General features: G+C 44.0%; 2 protein-coding genes across 2 annotated transcripts; one reads left to right on the top strand and one right to left on the bottom strand.

Annotated features, from left to right (window-relative positions):
• Positions 1–990: 990 nt before the first annotated feature.
• LOC148877779 (3-deoxy-manno-octulosonate cytidylyltransferase, mitochondrial-like) lies at positions 991–20,891 on the bottom strand. Its single transcript, XM_088943890.1, has 8 exons — positions 20,649–20,891; positions 6,077–6,122; positions 5,884–5,970; positions 5,678–5,802; positions 3,504–3,643; positions 3,359–3,410; positions 3,125–3,235; positions 991–1,418 (listed from the first exon to the last, which is right to left on the bottom strand). The coding sequence occupies exons 1-8, from the start codon at positions 20,889–20,891 to the stop codon at positions 1,326–1,328; spliced, it is 897 nt and encodes a 298-aa protein (XP_088800016.1). The 3' UTR covers positions 991–1,325.
• A 130-nt stretch (positions 20,892–21,021) lies between these two features.
• LOC148877778 (Pentatricopeptide repeat (PPR) superfamily protein) lies at positions 21,022–23,262 on the top strand. Its single transcript, XM_088943881.1, has one exon. The coding sequence runs from the start codon at positions 21,022–21,024 to the stop codon at positions 22,972–22,974; it is 1,953 nt and encodes a 650-aa protein (XP_088800007.1). The 3' UTR covers positions 22,975–23,262.
• Positions 23,263–23,924: the final 662 nt, after the last annotated feature.

The raw sequence follows: 23,924 nt of genomic DNA, 5'->3' as shown, positions 1-23,924 counted from the left end.
ATATTGTAGTCAGTTAAAAGAAAAAAGAAGGAAAAAGGAGAGGAAGAGAAAGCAGGGAAGAAAAAGAAGATCCTGCATCAGAGAAGATCCCAAGTCTCGGATCAAAGCATGTGCGGTTGATTTGGAAGGCGGAGGGGAAGAACCAAAGAAGAATGGGTTGGCGGCGATCTTACCTCGTCAAAGGGCGGTTCGACAATGACGACTATTCCCCCATTGGGGGAATCCCATTCTGCCTAGAATTCTGTTTAACCAAACATTGAGAATGGGAATGAATTCGATTCCAGACTTTTATTCCCTCAAACCAAACGGACCCTGAGATTTTCACACTATTCACTAGATTCGCGATGCACACCAGTGTCACACTGCACACTTTTTGTAGTCACTTATTTTGCAGTTGCTTAAGTGTTATTCAAAGATGGTGGTTCAGAATAGAGACTCAGTGGGTTTACAATTCGATGTCCGTGAGTTCATAACTCGCAATTAATATTCACTTGAACGTGAGGCTTGACCAAAAAATATCATGTTTGATGAACACAAGTTGGGCATTTCATCTGAGTTTACATGATTTTACCATCTCGACTTGGCTATAAAGGTATATTCTTTTTAACTTACTGGGTGGATTTAACTACTTTCACAAATTAGTTCCTTTTACATCAAAGTACATGTCAATGACTTCCGCACAAATAATCAGGTGGTAAGCACTGAGCACATCTCCCCCAAAGACCCAGATTAAAACTCAGAGAAATGGCAATCAGTCCTTCAGTAGTGTCCCGTGTCTTTCCCTGTCCTCTGGCCCAGCCAATCCTGGACCTTAGCCTCATCCCCATATTACCCAGTGGAAGCCTATCAAAAAGAGTGTTGGGAGAGAAATCATTGGAAACATGTGACTGTAATGGAGCGTGGCCAATAGGGTGCACTCATATTGACTCTTTGCGCGAGTAATAACGTAACATGACAACAAAATTAATCCTTAGGCCCAAAAAATATATAAAAAATGAAAACTGTAAAGACAGTCTTATTTCAGATTGTGAGCTCCTTAATTAATAGTTTCATTGCTATACAGTAAGAGTCTAAGGCTCTAAGTGCCCATTTGGGAGGGCTTTCACATTGCAATGTAGGAAGTAGGCCCCATGCATGAAGCCATAAAGCTATGTTTGGTGAAAAACCCAGAAAGCCAAAAGACACTTACTTTGAGCTGGGAAATCGACTTTCCAAAGGGACTTTGAGCTGAGAAATCAACTTTCCAGTGAAACTAGTTTTGATAGCTTCTCTGATGCGGCTTGGTCAACACAGCTCAATCAATGCTGAAGCCCTCCAAACAGGCCCTAAGACAAGTTCCTCTCAGGCATCAGTGCTTCTATCTTCTCAATATCTTCTGGGGTGTCCACACCATGGGCATCATGGTCCACCTTGATAACCTGCAAGGAAAGCATAGTGGTTTTTCAAAAACATCTAGTAAATGGCCAGAAAATCATGCTATTAACACTTTTAATCATGATGGTGCAATGATGGTTCAATACACATGGCAATTGTACCGTCCTCCTTTGCAACCATGATAGCTAAGAAATAAAAATGATCTTATAAAGAACGTTCTTGGTTACCTTTTGTATGATATTGGTCTTCAATGACACTTCTTAGTAAAATAGTTTCAAAGAAAAAGGACAGCAGTAAATGCATGTGACCTATTACCAATTGCGGGATGCTAGCTTTTAAACTGTACTTTCCCTTTCACAAAATATATATATATACTATGTAATTTTTTTTCATAGCTGATCAATTTATTACTTGATGAATGAAAGAATAATAAGTGTATAAAAGCATGCCTAGAGCGGTAGCGCCCCCATAATGGGCTAGCACTGTCATCCATCCCTAGATTTTCACTTTTACTTCTAATAATTATAAACTTCCCTCTTGGGAAATCACCCCCCAATTGAATTTGTTTCTGTTTACCACTTGTTTTGCTACCATATCAGCCATACTGTTGGCTGATCCATACCACATAACTCAGCTCCTCGGATGGTCTTTTCACTTTTTATTCATACCTGTATAACCATGGGCCTATACTGTTTTGCTAGAACCATCCCACTACTACTCTGGAATCTCCATCCACTAAGAGATTGCTATAATCTAAGGACTTCCCCAATCTCAGCCTTACAACACAAGCATCAATTCTGTCCCAATGGAGTCTTCACATCCAATAGGGACAAAACACACCTAATACACTACCATCCATATCTCTAAACATACCACCAACGCCAAATGTCCCTGAATTTCCCAAACTATAACCATCAAGGTTTAAAGTGATAATTCAGAGCTGGAAGGGACCAGGATCCAATGACAGTCACTCTTGCTAAAGATGAATATGCCACCACATTTTTCCAATTTCAAATGATATTATCAGTAGAAAAATGTTCAAACACTTCCAAAGGTCTTTACCCAATGAATTACCTTAATAGATTTGCTTTCTACTAATGCTTTTATTTTCCTGATTGTTGTCTTTAAAAACTCTGTTATTCTTTTCTTTCAATACATCGAGAATAAATCTGCACTTGTATACTATCTAATGTAAAACATTCCCCTAGATTAGGAACATGAAAAACTGACTTATAATTGTGAATGACCTGAAAAACCACTCAAAGACATTTGAAAACGGCCTTGAAAAGTGAAAACCATTTTCTCAGATGATGTGATGTACAACAGAAGGCAAAAGCCCTAAAAATTTCATCATGAAAGAAGTAAAGCAATGACTTTCTTGGAGATAAAGCTATCAACCATTTAAGTACAAACCATATTCTTAATGAGATGTTTTGCCTTCCTAAAAGGGCTTCAATTACTTAAATAAAACCTTGGGCACTTCTTGAGACACTATACAGTCAATGATACCTTCATGGTCAAACCGTCAAAGTTATTATTGAGGCCTTCTATCTAACATTGCATATCAACATTAGATCAATACAACCAAGAGAAGCTGTTCTGGTTTTTAATGTGCAACATATTTAGGCACCTATGGAATAAGGTACCCTAAAGCTAGTAATCATGATGAAGCATTTCAGTGTCAAATTAATTAAATACAAAATGTGAAAACAAAATCATCAATGGAGAATGCCTTAATATTTGATGATACCTTCATCTTATACCCATTCTCAAGGACTTTAAGCTGCTCTAAATCTTCTTCTAGTTGTAATGGCGTGGGTGGAAGCTCTGGATATATCCTTAAAAATTTAGAATCATAGCTCTGGTAGACAAAAGATAGGCAGCATTACCAGGTAAAAAGTTATCTACAGAATGATAATAATAACATGCATAACTGAGCAAGAATATATAACCATAGCAAAAAAGCATTGTGTTACTATGATACCTGAATACCAAGATGAAGTAAATATGGAAACTTAGGATTGAATTTCCCAGACCTGTGAAATATTCAAGGACAGATAAATACAATAAATGATACCATGAAGGACACTTGAACCATTCAACTAAATGATAGTATGCTGTAGACTCACTTACTATAGGGGATCAATCCCCTTGAAAAATATATTGCATAACCACGATTGTCCACCACACATTTTACCCGGTTTGGATCAGTCCCATCTTTAGGTTTTAATGATGTGACTGCAGTACTAAAGACCGCATCAGGGGCTCTCTGCAGAGTTCGTTTAGATGATCCAGTCAATTCAAACTAAAATGAAACAAAAAAAAGTAACTTATGATCACTTATGATCTAAAGATCACATGACTTTATAGTCAATTCAAACTAAAATGAAACAAAAAAAAGTAACTTATGATCACTTATGATCTAAAGATCACATGACTTTATACAAAAACAAAGATGGAGTTATTCACAGAGGGTTCAATGTAATGGAATAGTACTCACTTGTTGGATGGTTAGAGCATTCCATTTTTAATATGATTAAGGATGGCGAGCCTTTTATATGTTGTACACCTACTTTTTTTTTTCTTTTGAAACATTTGTAGTAGTTTTGGTAGATGGAGACTTCACACCAAGAGAAAGTGCTATTAGACATCACACCAAGGCAATGGAAGCATCTTGACCTCCAAATGATGAATCCCTCAAAAAAAAAAAAAAAGAATTTTATCCTTTTGGCTGTAACAATTGATGAGTACACCATAAACCTATGAACTTCTTGGATTCTAATTTATAGGAAAAAGGAAGAATAAAACAACTCCTTATCACTAAATTTCTTATTTTCTTAACTACTATCAACTTGATATCCAACTAATACAAGCCCAAACTGAACTTTCTGAAAGAAAACAGTTTTCTCATATTTTTTAAACCCCAAACTTAACGCCTGGTGGAGGGGTGGCCACCATAAATTCTATTAATGATTAAAAGAAACACCTGGGGGGAGATGTAAAAATATTACCCCTCTAGAAAATCTATACAAAGGGTCATTGGATCATAAAAATACAATAAAAGGTCTGATGCTCCCCAAAAAACAAACAAAGATCATCTTACTCGCAGAAAAGAAATGCCAGTACCATTGTCTCTGATTAACTTTTGGACATGTGAAGGAAGATCTTCAAAGCAATTAGTGTTTTCTGGCTGCACTCGCATCCTAATTTATAAAGAGCATCAGCGGCCCAATTTGCCTCCCTTAAAACATGAAATTTTCAACCGAGGAAGATTTGATGAATCCTTAATGATATCATGTTTGGGAATCCATCTCCACCATTACTTTATCTAAATCCAATGCTTTAACCATTTGTAGTCCATCTAGTAATGCATGAGCACCATGAGATTTGTATCAATCCCATATAAATTATGGAAAATTCCAACAAGGAATTTCTTCCAACTCTAATGATTCCACCTCCACCAAAGTTCCCTCTAGGCATCCTGTCTACAATCAGCTTCACAAAACCTTGTCCAGTTGGGTTTGCATAAACCACCTTAGTTTTAGTAGGTAAAATAGGAATCCCAAGAGTAGACAAAGATAAGTTTGTCCCATGTTTAGAGAAGCTGTGGACATAATGAAAAGTACAAGTATCATGAAACCATCTATTAATTAAAAGGATAACACTTTGAGAGAATCTAAACAAATTCTCCATTTTGTGTCTGTCCCTATCTTTCCACAATTCCCAATTCCCAAGTAGTGAAACAAGCAACCATACCCACTACAATCGCCCATTGATTATGTGAATGCTTCGCTATATTAAACCACTTAAGAAGTAACTCCCGAATGGATTCATTTCCTCAAACAAGCAACCTTCTGGCCAGCAACCTTCTACAAACTAGTAAATCACATCTTCATTAGAAACTTTTTTCTCATTCAAATCCAAAACTTACATAAAATAGAAAGTGAAACTCAAATAACCTATAAATAGGGAATCCATCATGAACTAGCTGGGTGTTTCTAAATTGGCGATAACTTGTCTGAGTCATGCCTTGATCATGAGATCTTGGGACTTGTGGACTAGTTAATAAGATAACCTCTTCAATGAAGCCAAACTCAAGCAAAATAGATAAGTTTTTGAAACACCAGATTTAGGCCAAATTTATAGTTGGAAGATTTTAGATCATCTTTTTGTAAAGTTTTTTAAAGAGGTTAAAAAATGGAGAAAAGAAAGCCACATATTTTGTTACTGAGATGTTCAGCCACAACTCCTAAAGAAACCATTGCAACAACAATACCAGAAGGAGAAAAAAAAAAGAAACTACCTGTAGAGCTTTTACAACCCCATCTATTATTTCAGGTTCAATAAGAGGCTCATCCCCCTGAATATTGACAATAACATCATACTTCTTCTCAATCTTCTGTAGTGCTTCATTGCAACGTTCAGTGCCTGCAAATCAAACTAAAGTTATGAGATTACATCTGTCAGTAAATCTCAAAAGTTGCATAAAATGAACAGACAAAATCTTACCATTCCGGCAAGAAGTTGATGTCATTATTACATCAGCCCCAAATGCTTGACAGCATTCTACAATCTTTTCATCATCCGTTGCCACAACTAGCGCCAAAGAAAAGGCTAGAAGTGGTAAGATAATGGAAGATGAGTCAAACACAAACATACAGACACAGGAGGGGAATGGTTGTTCCTTTTTGAGGAAATATACCTATGTGGTCCAATGTGGTAGCCAACTTGGCTCTTTCCCATGTTCTCTGTATCAAAGAACTTAAAATTGTTAGGTGAATGATTTAAGATGTGACAACTTTTGCGTGCATAAAACATAACACCATGACATGCTAAGCATATACAGGATTTTGAATTAAACTTTGTAGTCATGTAATCCAAATGCTAAGCTTAACTGAAAATCATGGTTAAGCATACTTTTTCATAATTAGTGGCACAAATCTTAAAATATTTTCTTTTATTATTGAAACACTTGGAAAGGAAGTCCAAAATTCGAATGATTTCTCTTTCTCCATACTCTTTGCAAAGCTCAAAAGCCTAATTCTTTTGATTTTCATTCACCAACAAGGAAACACAGCCACATTAACATCCAAATATACACCAGTCTAGCCAAAGACTCCTAGACATCCTACTTACTAAAGCAGTTACAAGATCAACAATGTTGTATGGAGAAGAGTTTTAGACGGTCAAGTAACAAAAAAGGAGTATGGGAGAAATGCAAATGCTGAAATAGGTGAGTGAGACAACCAGAAAGGATAGGATCAGAAATCAACTTACTTGAAGGAACTTAGGTAGCTCCATTAGGTGATAAAAAGAGGGAAGTAGACAAAGATGTTTTGGTCATATGCAGAAGGGCTAAAGACAGAGCAAAAATGACATAGGCTGAAGTAGTGAGAAATGATTTAAGGGCCCATAATTTGGCAATGGATATGAAATTAAACAGAATGAAATGGCGGAACAGGATTTGTGTAGCTTCTCCAGTCCCCACATAATTGAGACAAGGCTTATATGATGATGATATTGATCCTATTTATCAAATATTTGTTTTTCTAATATTTTAGGAAACACAGTAACTTATGATACAGTGCAGGGATGGAGAAAACAAAGACATTTCAATAATAGATCAATTTTCCACATATTTCATCCTCTTTTTCCTTATAATTAACCAGATCAAAGTGGACATCAATCAAATAGCCCACCTATCAAGAGCAGCACCAGAGTATATAGCCTCCCAATCAAGAGGCGAGACAAATTATATCAATTAAAATCAAGAGGATAAGCAACTAATTGGAAGTTATGCAATCCAAAAGAACCCACTCCTTCCTGCATCACCTCTGCCTAGGCTGCTAGGCTATATTCCCAGAGGTATTGCAGACTTCCCGAATCCAAACCCTTTTAAATAAGGTGTGCAATCTAGAAACCAGAGCTCAGCCTCTCTAACATAATATCTGAAAACAGAAGGAACCTCCCCTTCATTTATGATGCATCCAACAAAAATCTCTGAGTAACCTTCAACTTCCACATAGCAAACACTTTTGAGTGCCACAAAGCTGAGAACTTGAAGCAATGCTTTTCTTATATCTAATAAGCAAATGTAGCATTTCTGTTGGAACCGTATACATAATAAAGAAATCTTGAGAGATAGCCCCCTGTACCACATCATCCAAAATTCTGATGATCTTCCCTTACCGATTTAAACTAGCCAAAGATTCACATAATGTGGTTCCACACCCCTAACCCATACAACGAAGCAGATCCATGTCCTTTTTCAAACGAATACCTTATTCCTGAGTTGTAGACAGTGAAAACAAGCCCTGAACACGCTTAGGTCTGTAACATAATCCCAAGCCATTAGTGAACTTGAACAAGCCATCCATTCCATTTCACAGTAAACCTGGCTGCAACTTCTCAACCTTCAAAGCAATTCTAGCCAGCACAAACACAGAAAAACATGAAATAGGTTTAGAGACTTGAAGGGGATATTATAATAAAAGCAAGATTACTACCCATAGATAAGCATTGCTTAAGGGGCATATGTTCTCTCAGTTCCTTCTACCACCAGTTCCACATATATGCCAATGACACTACCTCCCAAGAGTGCCAATGCGAGCACTGGATACTGGACTCCACACTAAACAGTCAACAATGATGCAAATGTACACCACTTCCACACCAAAGACATTATTTTCATTGAAATTAATATGAAGGCTAGATATGATTTTTAAACAACATACATCTCAGATACCACAGAAACAAATGGGAAGTTACATAAAAAACCAAGGTGTTTCTGACAAATTGATGGTGAACTATCAATGGAAGATACAATTCAACCTGAAAGCCCTTAAAATCCCAGCTTTGGCTCCATAAAGATTCTCTACTAAGCACCTTCTGTAAAAAAGGGTAGTTTTAGTGTCTCCTTATTTCAAACCCCTTCCAATCTAACAAAGCACTGAGGCATGAAAGCAACATTTTAGAATGCTCCCTTGTGGAGACACAAGCATGTGAAGGAAGGACCTGAGTCCCTGACCCGGGTTTTAATTCTTAAGAAAACTCTAATGGACAGCCAATAATGAGAACAATAATCTAGCAACGTAGGCACCTAAATGCTGGCATCTGTACATTCCCTAGTACCTTTAACTACACTATTATTTAGTACAGACCTTGCAATTCACAGTTGTTAACCTTTTGTTTATTTTTTACATTTTTCGTTACTATCAGCCATCCTAATGTGCATGATATGCACCCCTTGAGATCTTTCTCTTTTCATTCCTGATGGTGCGCAATCCGGCCAGTCCTAGCTGTCAACGACCTTGCCTCTGATAGGAGCAACAGGTGCCTGAAACGGAGAAGGTGAGGAATCTCCGAGGAGGAACCCGGTGAGATTGCTCCGAAGCTCAAGTTAGTATTCTCTCAAAGGCAAGATAAAACCAGATGGCACAAAGTTCACCTACCTTGTTCTTGGGGGATAGAGAGCCTTTTATAACCACTTCGCGCACTCACTCCTAAACTTCTGTCAGGTCGGGTATGATTACCTCTGTGCTCCTGCCAGTTCGGGTGTCATCACCTCTGCTGGGGCAGAACCGCCACTACTCTCTTTTTCGGAGCCGTCTCTGTAACTGGAGATGACAGTGGCAGGTGGCGGTGGCAGGTGGCCGTTGAAGTGCGGCTGTCAAGCATCAGATCCCAAGTCAGTCAAGTGCGCCGTCCCTGGATACGGACTCCTTCGGTGTCAGGTATGGTACGGTTGTTCAGTTTGACATCCTGGAGGCGAAGTGTTGGAGTGGTGTGCGAGGTGAAGTCTTGAATTCGGATAAAGGTGTGACCCGAACTGCCATGGGGCAAGCCAATTCGGGTTGTTGCCCTTTGTGTTCGTAAGGCTCGGGGCCTAAGGGAGAGCTCGAGCTCCTTACGGGGAGTTTGGGCTCCTTGTAGGGAGTTCGGACCGCTGGTTCCTCCTTTCGGAGCTCGCGCCTTGGGCATGCTATTGTGCCGAGCTGTTGCCTTTGCTACGTGTTGAGTGGTTACGAGGTCGGGCCAAATCTTCCTTCATCAATTGCCCCCCATTCCTCGTGCTAAGGGACTTTCCCTGGCGCGGGGAGTTCGCTTGGTGGCGGGTGGATTTGTCCCGTACTTCGAACTGGTTTTGACTGATAGCATGAAGTGCGTGTTCATCGGGATTTTTTCGGTTTTCTCAAGAGCCAAAAAGACGGGAAACGCGCCAATCTGTCTATAAATGCTAACAGACGTGACAGCGCGCACTTATTTCAAAATTCAAAAAGCACGCCGCTGGAAGACGTGACAGCAGGCACCTTTTCAAATTTGAAAAAACGCACCGCTGCCACCTTTAATGCGAGGAGACGTGCACTGGAGCTCTTTTTAGTTTCAAGAGACGTGCGGCCAGTCATGTCTCGGTCTTAGGAGACATGCGGCCAGTCACGTCTTGGTCTTAGGAGACATGCGGCCAGTCACGTCTCGGTCTCAGGAGACATGTGGTCAACGCGACTTCAGGCCGTTGGATTTGCTTTGATCAGAACCGTTGATTCTCGGTTACTGTGGGTATAAATAGTGGGGGACCCCAGTCACTGTCATTATCTTGCGTTTTGCTTCTTGAGCTCGCATCCAAGTTTCAGCTCGCATTCAAGCCTTTAGCTCGCGTTCACGTTCCCGTAGTCCATTTGCTTTTTTTCCGGGTGAGTACTTTCCTGGAATCCTTCTTCTCCTTCCAATGTCTAGCTCGGATAGCTCAGACAGTTCTTTAAGGGGGTCAGATGCAGGTTCTACGAACCGAGTTGCATCCCCGACAGTCCTAGTGAACCTGAGGTAGAACTCGAGGAAGAGTTCGAACCCGTAGGCCGAGTCGCCTCAGGTAGTTTGGCGTCCTCCTCTCTTCGAGGTCGGGTGTTAGACAAGTTGGGTCCTCGACAATGACGCCTGAGGGGCTTCACTCCCTTATTACCCAGTTCAACTTGCCTAGGAAGTACACCTACTTCATACCCTCGGGCAGTTTCCCTTGGGAACACGGTCCTAATGAGATCGTGATATTTCGGGAGTAGCTCGTTGCGGGGTTGCGCCTGCCTTTCCACCCCCTCATTGTCCACTTCGGCGTTACTGTCGGCCAGCTTCACCCGAACTCTATTCGTAACTTGGTGGGGACAATCTCCCTATTTTGCGAACAGGTCTTGCCTTTAGACCTGGAGATCTTCTCTTCCATTTTAATGCTTAAGAAGCAAGCGGGTCCCCTTCCCAGGCGTAGGAGAGCGTATTACCTGTCTCCTCGCCCAGGTTTTAAGCTATTACACGAACTTCCCAACAAGGTCCCGGCGTGGAAACGGGACTACTTTGGGATGCGAAGTGCATTGGGGTGGCCGTTCTAAACCGGGTAGGGGATGGCTGCCCCTGACGCCGGTGTTACGCTTGATAAGGAGACGACAAAGGGCCTCTGGCAATGGGCACGGCTTGGGCTAAAATGCCACCATTATCTGACGGAGGCCAAACTCATTGAGGTCGGTCTGAGTTCGGGTAGGTTCCTTACTCAGAGGTTTGTCTTTTGTTTTGCTCTGTTCTTTCGTTTTCCTGATGCCAAGCTCTTTTTGCAGGTGTGATGGACTCAGAGAAGACTCATGGCGGGAACCAGTTTCACGTCATGAAGAGGAGGAAGCGAGTCGCCAAACAAATTCGTGTCGAGCTGCCTCGAGATGCGGAGCCCGAGGTACCAGACTACCCGTCAGTGAATCCGCCCAGGGAGCCCGAGATGGCCCCTCTAGTACATGAAGCGACAAGGGCCCCTTATGCCGAGGCTACTTACACAGGGGCTCCCACGTACTCTGAGTCTGCTTATACGTGAGCTGGGCCCTCAGGCTCGGGAGCCGAAGGTGAGTTCAGGAGCGTGTTGTCGCCGAACCACGCTCTTCAGAAGAGTAGGGATGCCATTTATCCTAAGGAGGTCGTGGCATGGACCGAGCTTCCTTTGAACTAGGTAGCTTGTCGTGCTGCCACTCATTCCATGGTGGTAAGTCAACGATTTCTTGTCAGGATTTTTTGCTTTTATCTTGCTATCGTTCTTTTGATCATTCGTTCTTTCCTTTTGGTAGGTGAATTCTTCTATCCATGCCTTGGCGGCCGAAGTGGAAAGGAGCTCAAGGCAGGCGCGAGCTGCCGAAGAGGCTTTCCGTGCTGTCGAGGCAGCTTCCCGAGCTGCTAAGGCAGCTTCTCGCGCTGCACAGGCCAGGCAGGCGAGGTCTCAGAGAGATGCTGAGGCTATGGGAGTTGTGGTGAAGCATATGGCGGACTTGAGGCTGGATTTGCAGCATCAGGTTGAATACCTTCAAGAGGATATTAGGGAGAGGACACAGATCTTTTCTCAAGGCATCGAGGATGCCAAGAAGAAGGTCATCGATGAATATATCGCCTCGTCGCGCTTTGATGACCTGACGGTGGGCTCGTACAGAAGGGGCTTTAAACTAAGCCGGTGGATGATCCAGAATACGTACCCCGATGCTGTAGACGGTGAACCGGACTCTGAGGATGAGGCAGGAACTTCGGGTATCGTCGAAGTGCCTTCTGATGGTGACGAAGTACCTCCGGGCCTGTGAGCTCGATATTGCATATATATCTTTTTTTTTTTGGAAGTGTACACTCCCTTATTTTGTAATGGAATGACTCTTTTGGTTAAGTGTTGGTCGCTTCTCTCCCGAACTGACCATATGCCCGATCTGTTTTGCCTGGGTTACTGCACTCGTGCGGCTTGTTTTGCCTTCGCTTGCCTATGCCGAGGTCCTTGTTAACTCGGCATTCTAGCCTTAAGGCTCTGGTAGCGACTTAGTCCACTTCACTTAGTGATCTATAGATAGTATCGTCTCAAGTTAACAACGTTCCACGCTCAGGGTACTTGTTTGCCCTCTAAAGTTTCGAGCTTGTATGCCCCCCGAGCGCTCTCTTTACTCGATAGGGCCCTTCCCAATTTGGTTCAAGTTTGCCCACGCCGGGCTCGGGTGCCATGATCTTACGGAGAACCAGGTCGCCGATGCGGAAGTTCCGCATCTTTACTCTGGCATTGTAGTACCGAGCTACTCTTTGCTGGTAGGCTGTGGTCCGGATGTGCGCGAGTCTCTTACCTCGTCCAATAGGTCGAGGTTGGTATGTAACTCGTCTCCGTTTGTCTGATTGTTATATGCTTCAATTCGTAGTGTAGGTATTTCGATCTCCACTGGGATTACCGCTTCAGTGCCGTAGGTGAGGTTAAAGGGGTTTCTCCTGTGGCAGTTTTTTCCGTGGTTCGGTGAGCCCATAGAACACTTGGTAGCTCGTCCGCTCACAACCCTTTAGCTCGGTCTAGTCGCGCTTTCAGTCCGCGGAGGATAGCTATGTTCATTACTTTTGTCTGACCATTTGCCTGCGGGTGTGCGACCGATGTGAAGTTCTGCCGAATTCCCATATCTTGGCACCATTCCTGAAACTTGATATCCTCGAACTGCTTGCCATTGTCGGAGATCAGTACCTGAGGTAACCCGAAGCGACATACTATGTTCTTCCAAAAGAAGTTCTGTACGTTTCGGGTTGTAATTGTTGCCAGAGGTTCAACTTCTATCCACTTTGTGAAGTAATCTACCGCCACCACTAGGAACTTCCTTCCACCTGTTGCTGGCGGGAATGGCCCCAGGAGGTCGATGCCCCATTGCGGAAAGGGCCACGGACTGGTGAGGTACTTGAGGTCGGCGGCAAGATGATGGTGGATATTGGCATGCTTATGACACTTGTTGCATTTTCTAACAAGCTCGACGGCCTCTGCCTTCATCGTTGGCCAGTAGTACCCTTGTTGAAGTGCCTTTTGGGCGAGGGCTCTGCCTCCCAAGTGTCTGCCGCACAGACCTTCATGAGTGTCGCGGAGTACGAGATCAGCTTCGGCAGGTCGCAAGCAACGTAGGTAGGGGAGCGTGTAGGACCGTCAGTACAATCGTTCATCTATTATGACGTATTTGGCTGCCTGGCGCTGCACCCTCCTGGCTGCATTGCAGTCCGCAGGGAGGGTTCCATCTAGCAAGAAGCTCGCGAGTGGGTCGATCCAGCTCGGCTCTGCTTCAAGGACGGGAGTGACCTCCTCTGCCTCACCGAGAATGCTAGGCCGAGGTAAGTCCTCTATGTACACGGTTCTCATGGTGTTGTGACTCGTGCTGGCTAACCAAGACAGGGCGTTGGCCTCAGTGTTCTCTGACCTCGAGATTTGCCTGATGAAGTGTGACTGAAAGTTGAGCAGAACCGCCTTTACTTTTGCCAAGTAGGCGATCATAGTCAGCTCGCGTGCTTCGTATTCGCCCGTAACTTGGTTGACCACAAACTGGGAATCGCTGCAAATAACTATGTGTTTTGCTCTTACCTTTTGCGCTAGGTTCAACCCGACAATCAATGCCTCATACTCCGCCTTGTTGTTGGATGCTGCGAACTCAAAGCGTAGTGCGTATTCCAATTTCGTGCCACCCGGGCCACACAGCACTATTCCAGCCCCGCTGCCCTGCTGGTTCGAGGAGCCATCTACATGAAGGATCCAGGGCTCCTCATCCCAGTTCGCGTTTGGCCTAACCAGGAGAGATGCCACACTAGCTGCTACTTCGCGGGGTTCAGACTCTATTGGCTTGGGAGCTCCGAGCTCACCCGAACTAGGGATCTCGGGCTCAACCGGCCTAGGGACTTCGAGGCTAAACGTGCACTGAGCTCGATGGCCCACTTCGTCAGCCAACCGGAAACCTCGAGCTTGAGTAAGACTTGCCTCAGAGGTTTGTCAGTCAAGACGATGACAGTGTGAGCCTAGAAATATGGGCGGAGTTTCCGAGCTGCAATTACCAATGTGTATGCTAGCTTTTCTATCTGCGGGTATCTCGTCTCTACTCCCTGCAGAATTTTACTAACATAATAGATGGGTCGCTGGACCCGATCTACTTCTTTTATTAGTACCGAACTGACCACCTTGTCGCTTGCCGAGAGGTACAGTTCTAAGACCTCGCCCTCCTCGGGCCTAGCTAAGATCGGCACACTAGCGAGGTAGCTTTTTAGCTCGTCGAACGCGAGCTGGTAGTCTCGAGTCCATTCGAACCCTTTTGCCTTTGATTGCCTTAAAGAAAGGCAGACAGCGGTCTACCGAGTTGGACATGAAGCGGCTCAAAGCGGCTATGCGGCCGTTTAGCCTCTAAACCTCTTTTACTTTTCGGGATGGCCTTTATCTTGTCTGGGTTGGCCTCAATACCGCACCGGTTGACAATGTACCCTAGGAACTTACCCGATGTGACATCGAAGACACATTTGTTTGGGTTCAGTTTCATGCTAAATTGACGCAGAATTTGGAAGACAGAATCTAAGTCTTGTATCAATTCCTGTGAAAACTGCGTCTTGACGACCATGTCGTCTACATAACATTCTACTTTCGTGCCAATTAAGGGCCGAAACAACTTATTCACAAGTCTTTGGAAGGTCGCCCCAGCATTCTTCAGTCCAAAGGGCATGACCTTGTAGCAGTACAGGCCGAACTCGGTTATGAAGCTGGTTTTTTCCTCATCGGACTGGTCTATCCTGATTTGGTTGTAGTCCGAGTAGTCGTCCAAGAAGCTTAGCAACTCATGTCCCGAAGTCGCGTCCACTATGCGGTCAATTCTGGGGAGGGGGAAGCAGTCTTTCGTGTTAGACAGTCTTGTATGCCCTTAGCTTCAATCGGATTTGATGTACTTTTGTTATTTAGTGGAAATAAATTAAAGTGCATGTTTGATTCATGTTGTTTGGTGTAATTCTGTGTAAGACCCTAAAACTGGACACTTATAGAAACTTGTGTTAGTTTTAAATGTTCACAGCCATTGGATAAGTCTGGGGAGATTTATCCTGCCAAGGCTGATACTGATGTGCCACCAAGTGTTGGGATGGCTTGTTTCGGCCATCAGGGTAAGACCCAAGGCACATGTAGTATGGGATTGCTTGAACCCTTGAACCGGACCAGATTTCTAGTATTGCCCTAGACCTTGGAGATAGATGGGCAAAACTGGAAAGTTACACTTGACCCCTAGACTCGATTATGACACATCACTAGGTATCGGATCGGGCTGTCTTTGATGTGTCAATCAGTGAGATCCTTAGTGGGGGTCGAAACCTGGACATGTTGGGGCAGTCTGAGAATTCATCTGAATGAGTGGTCATAGTGACAGGATCAGCCCCTTTGTCGAACAATGGTAATGATCGGGAATGCACTCTCTCTGATGGAAACCAAACTGCCGGCAGTTGATTTCAAGGAATTTTGTTTTGCAAAAATAAGATATATATATATATATATATATATATATATATATATATGTATATGTACGGTTTCAAAAGATTTGCAAAAGGTTTTAATTCTCGAAATCCATGTGAGTAGAGAGTGCGGCATTGTTCCTTGCAATCAAGAGAGAGGCTTCTCTTGTCGGGCAGTGCTTGATCATTAAGGGCTGAGAGGTTAAATGTAAGACCATTTAGGATAATACCTGATGGGCTAATCTTGTACCTTCCCGCAGTCCCTGGGTTTTTATAAGATGGCTTGGCCCAATGACCACTTAATGTAAGTGTTGGGCCCATAGGGTCTATGTGATGGGCTCAAGGGGGTCACTAAGTCTTTCAGTGAATTCGGCTGGGCCTTGTAATAAAGGCTGGGTCGAACCCATGTGGCTGGTGTATAGATCAATGCTTGGGTCCCACGCCATACAAAGAAGCCCAACTAGGCAGCAGGTTGGAAACTGATTAAACACTGAACACTTAATGGGCCAAAAGCCCATTTCGAACTGGGCTGATATGATCACCAGTTCATGGGGTGAATCTGAGATTAATGTTAGTAAAAGGATTGGGCCTTTAACCTTATCCACTCTAAGAGACCAAATTCAAATTAGATTTGAATCTGGTAACCTCCTGATAAGATCAGGAGTTAACTAACTTAATCTGCAGATAGGATTAAGATTAACCTCTATCCAAATACTGATTTGGATTGGGATAACTCCCAAAATATTGGGAGGTTTCTTAATCAAGAAGAAAGAGGAGAAAACCCTAGAAGAAATATCAGATTTCGAACTAGGGGTTTGGAGTAAGCAAGAAACACATCCTGCGAATTGAGATTTGATCTCTCACAGACTCCAGAGAGAAGAGACAGTTCTGCCCTCTTCGTCCCTGGACTTCTCCTCCTTCAGCCGCCACCACTCCCTGTTGAAAGATAGGATCTTTGCAGCAACAGGAAGTCAAGAAAGCAGTTCTTGACAATAGTCTTGCAAGAAAGACAAAAGGATTCGGTGTTCAAGGTTTCCAGAGGATTCTTGTGAAGAATCCAATGTGTAGGACGCACCCTGCTGGTTCCGTTCCATCCACAGCTGTGTCATCTTCAACAGGAGCGGATCTTGGTTACTTCTTTGGGCGTGAACACCAACTTTGGGAGATATTATTTCTCCGGATCAGGTATAATCATTCCTGTTTCTTTTTGGTTCAGATCTGATTTGTTTATGGTTCAAGTAGGATCCTTGAATAATGTATTCTAAATTTAAGGAATATGATTCCCAATTGGAAGAAGGTAGGAAATTTTTTTGAAATTCGCCCCCCATTCCGCACCCTTCTTGGCGTCCATTAGATGGATCCTACCATTCTTTCATTTCGGGCAAGCTCGGTTCAGGTCGGTGTAGTCGACGCACATGCGCCACTTGCCATTTGCCTTTTTCACCAGCACTGGGTTGGCTACCCAGTTCGGGTAATGAACTTCCCCTGTGAACTCTACTACGATGAGCTTTTCGACCTCCTCGTCGACCGCCCTCCAGCGCTCCGGGGCTAAGTTGCGTTTCTTCTGTCTAATGGGTCTGACTACAGGGTCAGTATTAAGTTTGTGAGTTATAAGGCTAGGATCAATACCGGGCATATCGGCCGCGAACCGTGCAAAAATATCTAAATTTTGAAGTAAGAAATTCACCAGTTCGGTTTGTAGAGGCTCCTTGACGGAAGCACCGATCTGTAGCGTTCGAGCCGGGTCCGTAGCTGAAGTTGGGATTGCGACCGTTTTCTCAAGGTCGTCGGCCGCCTTGGTTTTTCCCTTCAGGGCGGCAAGATAACACTTGCAGGACTCAAGCTGGTCGCCCCACGCTACCCCCACACCGAAGTCTGTAGGGAACTTCATTGTCAAATAGTAGGTGGAGACCACTGCCCGTGGGACATGCGTAATTGGCCACCCTATTATGGCATTGTATGGGGAGGGGGTCGCGAGCACCAGGAAATCGTGGTTGAGTCTGACCGCACAAGGCCATGTGCCGACTTCCACAGGTACTGTTATTTTCCCAAGGGGCCTGACTTCCTCTCTGCTGAAACCCACCAGAGGAGTGTTCGCGGGCTTCAACTAGCTTCTCTGCAACTGAAACTAGTCAAATGTCGACTTGAAGAGGATGTCTGCCGAGCTACCTGAATCCACAAGTACGCACCTGACTTCGAAGTCCCTGATCCTTAGTTTTATGACAAGCGCATCATCGTGGGGGTAGTGGACCCCTCGCGCATCGTCTTCCGTGAAGAAGATCGGTTCTTCCATCTTCGGCCTCTTTGGAGGGTTCTGTTCTTCTCGGGCCGCTTCGCGAACTGATGTCCGAGCCGCTACTGAAGTGCAACCTGCTACCACCGAACCTCCCACTATCACGTGGATGGTTCCCCGAACTGGCCTCTCTTCCGGAGGCTGTCTTTGCGATGGTTCGACTGGCCAGCTACTGGATTCGGGGGCATCTTTTCCGTGCTCCCCTTGCCGACCTATCTTATTATTATTATTATTATTATTATTATTATTATTATTATTATTATTATTATTATTATTATTATTATTATTATTATGCTATACAAAATTTCTCAAGTACCCGCGACGGATGAGTCCCTCTATCTCGTCCCGGAGATTATTACATTGTTCAGTACTATGATCGCATCTCTATGGAAACTACAATACAAGTTTTTATTTCTCTCGTTTGGGTTCCCTTTTAGGCGAGGTGGCCATTTGACGTATCGGGCGTCTTTGATCGTCATCAAGATCTCAGTCCACCTCGTGTTTAAGGGTGTGTAGTCCGTCCGAGCTGCTAAGGGAGCTCGAAACGGCTAGCTCGGCTTCGCCTCCCGGGCCGGGTTTTTTCTTCTGTCAACTGGGTTGGAGGGCTCGCCTTCCCTCTTCCTTTTCTCGATCCCACTTTCGGTCCTTTAGTTGATCTCTTCCTCTGTTCTCATGAACTTATCCGCGAGCTTGAGGAATTCGGCTACGGTCGCGGGCTGGTTAGCTACCATGTGCCATTTGAACTCCTTGTGCGTTACTCCTCTCTTGGCCGTTGTGAGCTACACCGCGAGGTCCAGTCGCAGTATCTGCAAGCATGCGTCATTGAACCGTTTGATGTAGCCCCGGATGGACTCTCCTTTCCTCTGGACTACTCTGAAGATGCTTTCATCTGTTCTGGGGCACCGCTTGCTGGTAACGAAGTGCGCGGTGAAGACCTGCACGAACTAGGTTCAACTTCTTATTGACCCGGGGGCCAGGTTCCTGTACCAAGTGCGGGCCACCCTCCTGAAGGTGGTGGTGAAGGCTATGCACATGCACGATTCACTGGCCTTGTCTAGGTGCATTTGGGACTGGAATGCATCGACGTGGTCATTGGGGTCGAAGGACCCATCATACTTGTCTAAAGGGGGGAACTTGAAGTCTCTGGGCATGGGGACTGCGAGGAGTTCTGATGAGAGGGGGGAAGGAACTGAGAGAATAGGGGGGACAGCTTTTACCTCGTCCAAGCTTGTCTCTCTTTTACCTCTGAGCTCAGGCAGGATACGGGTGGCAGTTTGGCGACTTCGCCGGCATTTTCGTTGCTGAGTGGGCCTGGTGCTAGCGCTACTAGCCTCTGTATTGCCGAGCTCGATGGGTCGTGGGTTCGATTCCCACAGACAGCACCAATTAATGGTGCGCAATCCGGCTGGTCCTAGCTGTCAACGACCTTGCCTCTGACAGGAGCAACAGGTGCCTAAAACGGAAAAGGTGAGGAATCTCCGGGGAGGAACCCGATAAGATTGCTCCGAAGCTCAAGTTAGTATTCTCTCAAAGGCAAGATAAAACCAAATGGCACAAAGTTCATCTACCTTGTTCTTGGGGGGTAAAGAGCCTTTTATAACCACTTCGTGCACTCACTCCTAAACTTCTGTCAGGTCGGGTATGATTACCTCTGTGCTCCTGCCAGTTCGGGTGTCATCACCTCTCCTGGGGCAGAACCGCCACTGCTCTCTTTGTCGGAGCCGTCTCTATAACTGGAGATGACGGTGGCAGGTGGCCGTTGAAGTGCAGGTGTCAAGCGTCAGATCCCAAGTCAGTCAGGTGCGTCGCCCTTGGATACGTACTCCTTCAGTGTCAGGTATGGTACGGTTGTTCAGTTCGGCGTTCTAGAGGCGAAGTGCTGGACTGGTGTGCGAGGTAAAGTCTTGAGTTCGGATAGAGGTGTGACCCGAACTGCCATTGGGCAGACCAGTTTGCGTTGTTGCTCTTTGTATTCGTAAGGCTCGGGGCCTAAGGGAGAGCTCGGGCTCCTTACGGGGAGTTCGGGCTCCTTGTAGGGAGTTCGGACCTCGCGTCTTGGGCTGTTGCCTTCGCCACGTGTTGAGTGGTTACGAGGTTGGGCCAAATCTTCCTTCATCGATTCCCATTGTTTTCTTCCTCGTAAAATATTGCTCAGTCGTAAAAGATAATATTCACGTTATCGTTTACACTTTACAAGTCGGAGTTCCATGGATCCAATAAAACCATTATTATTCTTCCTATAATTTTCGTTTTGCCCGAACTTGAGAATGTAAGAAAACAGCGCACCATTCAAAAGCTGAACCTATTTAATGCACCATGTAAGTTTCACCCAAACTTATTAATGCTTGGTCAGAAAATCCAATAAATATAAGTGTGCAATCATATTCATTCATGAATCCATCCAGAGAGGCAGATATGTACAAAATCTGTAGTTGTTGGTAATAACCCAAATCCTTAGTTGCTGGTTTCAGATCCCAAACACGATTTAAGAATAACAGACAGTATAATAAACTAATAACTCAATGGAACTAAAAAAGAGGAACGAAGACATTAAAATAACAAAAGAGGAAAAAATCGAAATCTGGACGTGGAGCAAAATTGACTTTAGGCTGTCGTCCGATTAAGAGCAAAACTGAGTAATACATTAATAGCATTAAAGAAGCAATAAACAGATCGAAGACAACGAACAACAGAATATCAAATTTGAGACGGGTACCTGGATCATAGGCTTCCCAAGGATTTGAACAAGGGGTTTGCCTTCGAATCTCGAGGAAGCATAGCGGGCGGGTATTATTCCAATAACCGTGCTTCGAAATTTGCCAAATCGACGACCAGAAAAAACGGCATGGGCTCCTATTGCCACTGCAATTGCAGCTCCGGCAAACAAGCTATGCACTATCCATGCTTTTCTGCTGCTTCCAGATTGACCAGAAGGAGTACATATCGGCAATGGTTTCATCCTCACTTTTCCCGATTTTCTTCCCTCTCTTGTTCTCCTCGGAGCTCGGAAGCAGGAAGGTGGAGTATTAAGGCCTAGGTGGAGGGAATTTCAAATATATACTCATATACACATGAGACACGTATCATGAATGCTAAGTTCGTACATATACGTTTTACACGTGGCAGATGCTCATTTCATCTGCAACTTGACACCTCATAAGTTTGAACTTGCCACCCGGCAATATCGTTTCTGGCTCGTGTCTCTGTGTATAATATGTTTAAAATTCCCTCCATTGGTCTCATGGACCTTTAAAATGGAGTCGCAGCTGCAGCAGCAGCAGCTTCAAGTTCAACAAGCAAAGCAACCTTCTCTTTCACACTCCCCGACCTACAAAGCTCTCTTACAAGCAGGCACTCGTCTCAGACCTCTCCAACAAGTCCATGCCCACATCATCGTCTCTGGTCTCCACCGGAGCCGAGCCCTTATCACAAAGCTCCTTACTTTGGCCTGCACGGCCGGTTCAATTGTCTACACTCGCCAACTCTTTTATTTTGTTTCGGAACCTGACTCTTTCCTCTTTAATGGCCTCATCAGAGCCTCCTCTAAGTCTGGCTTCCCTTTTGACGCTATCCTGTTCTATCAACGTATGCGCCTAGCCGGACTTGCCCCATCTAATTACACCTTCACTGCCGTTATCAAAGCGTGTGCAGATTTATCGGATTTGGGATTCGGTAGAATCATACACTCTCATCTTCTGGTTTCTGGGTTTGGTTCAGATTCATTCGTTCAGTCTGCTCTGGTGGCACTATATGCAAAAGCTGGTGATTTGGTTGTTGCACGGAAAGTATTCAATAAAATGCCTGCGAGAACTATCATTGCATGGAATTCAATGATTTCGGGTTATGAGCAAAATGGTTTTGCTAAGAAAGCGGTTGAATTGTTTAACCGAATGTGGGATTTGAGAGTGAAACCTGACTCAGCAACCTTGGTGAGCTTGTTGTCTGCTTGTTCTCAATTAGGAGATCTTAGTTTAGGCCAGTGGGTGCATAATTTTATAATTGATAATGGCTTTGATGTTAGTGTAACTCTGGGTACTTCTTTGATCAACATGTATGCTAGATGTGGAAATGTAGCAAAAGCACGTGAAGTTTTTTATGGGATGTTTGAACGTAACGTAGTCGCTTGGACAGCTATGATTTCTGGATATGGTATGCATGGTTATGGTCATGAGGCCATTGATCTCTTTCATCAAATGAGATCCCATGGGCCACCACCAAACGATGTCACGTTTGTAGCAGTCTTATCTGCATGCGCCCACTCTGGGTTAGTAAACGAGGGGCGTGAGGTGTTTGCATGTATGAGACATGACTATGGGTTAATGCCAAGGATGGAGCATCATGTTTGCATGGTTGACATGCTTGGGCGTGCTGGATTTCTTGCCGATGCAGTTAGGTATATTGAGGAAACAATACAAGGAGAACCGGCCCCTGCAGTGTGGACAGCAATGCTCGGGTCATGCAAGTTACACAAGAATTTCAGTCTTGGAGCACAAGTGGCTGATCGCCTCCTAGCACTAGAGCCTGAGAATTCCTCCCATTATGTTTTGCTTTCTAATATGTATGCTTTGGCAGGAAGGATGGATCAAGTGGAAATAGTAAGAAGCAGAATGATAGAGAAAGGCCTAAAGAAGCAAGTTGGCTATAGCTTGATAGAGGTCAATCAGGTGACCCACATGTTTTGTATGGGTGACAAGTCCCACCCACAGACAACTGAAATCTATAGGTATCTGGAGGAGCTGATGTCAAAGTCTAGGGAGGCAGGTTATATACCAGAATCCAATTCAGTGATGCACGAATTGGAAGAAGAGGAAAGGGAATTTGCGCTTAGATACCACAGTGAGAAGCTTGCAATAGCATTTGGTATCATGAACACCAGCCATGGAACAACAATTAGGATTGTCAAGAATCTTCGAATGTGTGATGATTGTCATTCTGCAACTAAATTCATCTCAATTGTCACCAGCAGAAAGATTATTGTTCGAGATAAGCATCGATTCCATCATTTCAGAGATGGTACATGTTCTTGCCAGGATTACTGGTGACCCACTTCATTTGTCAGCCGAACTCAAGATGTTGACAGGTTTGATTGTACATCCTCTTAATTTAGCTAATAGCCTAATGCTTCAGTGCATTTATCTCTGTAGGTTGGTAACCTTGATGTTCATGTAATTAATATTCTTTAAGGTGTAAGGGGTCCTTTAGAAGACATGAAATGGAATCACTTTTCTTTTTGGTATTCCTTAGCATTTGAATGCAAGGGTTAAAGTCTAAAATGGACTTATCATCAGAATTTAACAAAGACTAGAATTGAGTGATTTCCTTAATATCCTACATGATCCCATTTCTTTTTCTGTTGACATTATTGACATGAATACATTTTAAATGATGAGCTTAAGCATTCAGATGCCATAAAAATGATACAATGACACAATTTTATTCCACATGATCTTCCAAATGCCCCAGAAAGGTGTCTGTATACTTTGTTATGTATACTTGTGAAAAGGTCTGGAACCAGACTTGCTGATTTCCCTGCTGAAAAGGTCTGGAACCAGATTTTCCCTTCAAGGATTTTTTTTTTTTGATAAATGATTTTCCCTTCAAAGATTAATGCATTGATCTGGGCTGTGGCGCTGGATAAGTGTCTTACCAAGAAAAATCTGGAGAGGAGAGGTGTGCAGCTTCAGGATTCTTTTTGTGTGTTCTGTAATCAAGGGGAGGAGGACAGCAGCCATCTATTTCTGCATTGTCCTATCTCCAATAAAATCTGGAACCACTTTCTCTCCTCTCGGCACCTATCTCGGGTCATGCCTGCAACTGTTCTGGACCTGTTGTGGTGCTGGGACCAGAGAGGATTATCTAAGTTAGGAAAATGTGTCTGGCTCTCAATTCCTGTGGCTGCAATTAGCACCATTTGGGCTGAAAGAAACAAAAAAAAATTCCAGGATAAACACAACACAGTGGATCAACTATTGTCCTGTACTGTTGGAAAGCT

This window comes from Nelumbo lutea, chromosome 1, assembly GCF_056320005.1.
Source record: "Nelumbo lutea isolate HS-2025 chromosome 1, American lotus-T2T, whole genome shotgun sequence".
Classification (NCBI taxonomy): domain Eukaryota; kingdom Viridiplantae; phylum Streptophyta; class Magnoliopsida; order Proteales; family Nelumbonaceae; genus Nelumbo; species Nelumbo lutea.
The sequence above is the reverse complement of the archived record's forward strand: the minus strand, read 5'-3'. Positions and strand labels throughout refer to the sequence as shown.